We start from the raw sequence: 2,655 nt of genomic DNA on the forward strand, positions 1-2,655 counted from the left end.
TAATATTCTGAATGCAATGTTGACTTATCCAGAAAGACTAATACCCACTTAACATTCCAGCAAGTAATAATAAATACCATACTTATACAATAACGCTTTAACACTGCTTTCAAGACATAAATATTTAACACTTCATTTTCAGCCAATGCAGAATAGAAATGACAGCAAGGCAAGCTGGTGATGAGGTTTTCAGCCAAAGCTGACTGAAATATAAACAAGTGGAAGATTAAATAACTGAAAATTATTTTGGACATTTATACATAGGAAAAGATTAAAACCATACAGTAAGTTCAGCTGTCCAATTTCCATTTCATCAGGTCTGACTTCTTAAAGTTCACTTAAAACTGGAATTGCTGTAGCTCCTTAGGTTTCGCGTTTTCCGCAGCCAGTGTCATGTGCATCAGCTGCATGAGCTGAAAACAATGTGGCTGTGTTCGCCGACATCATTGTCCGTTAGGACTCCAGGATTTGTCTCTGAGCTGTCCATCCAACACATCTTTGTCCAGAATCAGATTTCTTCACCTGACTCTATGTCCCAGCTACAGGATTCCAGGTGCTCATCCTTTGGAAACTCAACCTCAATGTTGTAGATGAAATCTGGGTCATCCTTCTTCTTCCTGTTCTTTTCAAACAGCTCATCCATGATCCTCTTCCTTTTGTCTAGCTCCCTGTCATCCAGTTTGTTCATATCCTCTTCTGGGTCAATGGGCTTTTCCTGCTGAAACTTTTCCAAGCTCTCAGCCAGGCTCTCTCCTCTCAAATGACCCTTCAGCAAACTGTACAGCTTCTGCAGCTGACACAGTGAGACTCCTTCTAGATAAGCCTTGTGCCTAGAGTTATTCTTCAGCTGCTCAGCAGCCATGCTGCAGTCTAAAGAGAAAGCCACGTTGAAGACTTACAGGTATACTCTTCTCCCAAACCCCCATGAGTGAGATGTCCAGACTTAGAGAGCCACTGCTGAGGTTAAGACATAGCCCTGGGCTTCTCAGGGGAGACAATGTTACCCCAAACCAACCCCTCTTTGCACTCCCTGCACACTGGTGAAAAGCTACCCAGTGGCCACTAAAAATGCTATTACCAACTAGCTGTTGCTCTCACTGTGTCTAGGGGGGGGAAAGGGGGAATGCTACAAGTAAACACACCACACCTGAGAACATGGAGAAATTCCTGACAGGCATGATCCGCTGGCGAGTCTTATCCTTGCTGGCTTCTGTGTAGATCAAGATAATGGATGGAGGCTGAAAGCAGACGCCACACTTCTTTGCAACGTAAGTCATTCCAGTTCTTCCTGCTGGCTGAAGCGTGCTCAGCTTTATGAGAGATGTCCTCAGCAATGTCGAAGCTCACTGAAAAACAGGGAAAGAAAAAAGGGACTGCCTCCTAGTACTGTTACTTTTATCAAGATCAGAGTGGTACAAATGCAGAAAACCATGCAGCCAAGGTGTAAGTCTCCCCAGTTTCAGTGGAAGCTGAGCATGTCCCTGTGTGCTCTGTAGTCCAGTAGCAGGGTGCAGAGTGATTCCCGGCTGCTGGTTAAGACTTCTGTCACTGGTTGGCCAGGATTACCTTTTAGTCTAACAGCTAAGTAAAGTACTACACAGTCAAATGTTAACTAAAATATGGTTGGTTTCAATACTCCTTTTTTAAAGTGAAAAATGTCATAAGATAGTAAATCAACGTATTACAGTTTCTTCACAAGCAGTATTTACTGCATGTTATATCCATTGCTCTGGAAAGCCAGGAATTGCTTACCTACCAAACCCTTTGCTGCTCTAACCGGCAGGCTTCTAACTTTGCGATGCCTTGTAGTTCACATGGAAGCTCCATGTGTGACATTAGGGAGAATCTGACTTTTCAGTAATGATATAACAATACAGTTTTGCTGTCAGGTTATCTGAGCATATTTGAAAAATTTATCTTTAGAAAAATGCAGGTAACACAAACATTGGAAACGTCTTGGAACCCCACTGAAAGAGTTAACAGAAAACTAATATGAATGTTGCAGGAGATGCAACAAAGGCAAAAACCTTATACATACTTGTATTTGCTTTGAAAAGATACAAACTGACTGATATGTTTCAAGTATCCTTATGTGTCTCTATCACAAACCTGGGGATATCATACTCCTTATTTCATATGGTAAGGGAAAACCTGTCAGTGCATCGGTCAGCTATAACATCAAGAAGGTTAGGAAGTTAATCCATAATCATCCTTTTATTGTTATCTGAAGTATTCTGTCTTGCAGCAGGAGAGAGGAATGTTTGTCTGACTGGCAGCAGCAGCTTCTCTTTTTATGTCTTATTGCATTTTTCTGTACCCAAAATGCTCGAGAACAACTCAGTGTCAGCTCTGCTCTTGGCTTCATCCCTGCGTTGAGTCAGATAAAATGTTAGAGGAGACTGAAGGATCTAAATCTGCTGCAGATCCTTCTTACCCAGTGTAGGGCAACTAATAACACCAAATGTGTTATTTTTCTTCTGGTTTTAAATAAGTGAAAATATTCCAAATGTGAAGGTTATCTCCTCCGACTGCCCTACAGACTGCAGTAATAAGAAATTTTACACCCCCCCCCCAATAACGTATGTCTCCACACCAAGAAAAATTGCATTATTCTTCAAAAGCTACTTCAAAGTTGAGTAAAAACTCTTCTTTGTC

General features: G+C 41.6%; 1 protein-coding gene across 1 annotated transcript; it reads right to left on the bottom strand.

Annotated features, from left to right (window-relative positions):
• Window positions 1-1,383, bottom strand: CEP19 (centrosomal protein 19). Its single transcript, XM_061465193.1, has 2 exons — window positions 1,148-1,383; window positions 1-870 (listed from the first exon to the last, which is right to left on the bottom strand). The coding sequence occupies exons 1-2, from the start codon at window positions 1,275-1,277 to the stop codon at window positions 509-511; spliced, it is 492 nt and encodes a 163-aa protein (XP_061321177.1). The 5' UTR covers window positions 1,278-1,383; the 3' UTR covers window positions 1-508.
• Window positions 1,384-2,655: the final 1,272 nt, after the last annotated feature.

The sequence above is a fragment of the Pezoporus flaviventris genome, unplaced genomic scaffold (genome assembly GCF_033815535.1).
Source record: "Pezoporus flaviventris isolate CSIRO_AGI_PZ_B2104156 unplaced genomic scaffold, CSIRO_AGI_Pfla_v1 ptg000040l, whole genome shotgun sequence".
Lineage (NCBI taxonomy): Eukaryota > Metazoa > Chordata > Aves > Psittaciformes > Psittacidae > Pezoporus > Pezoporus flaviventris.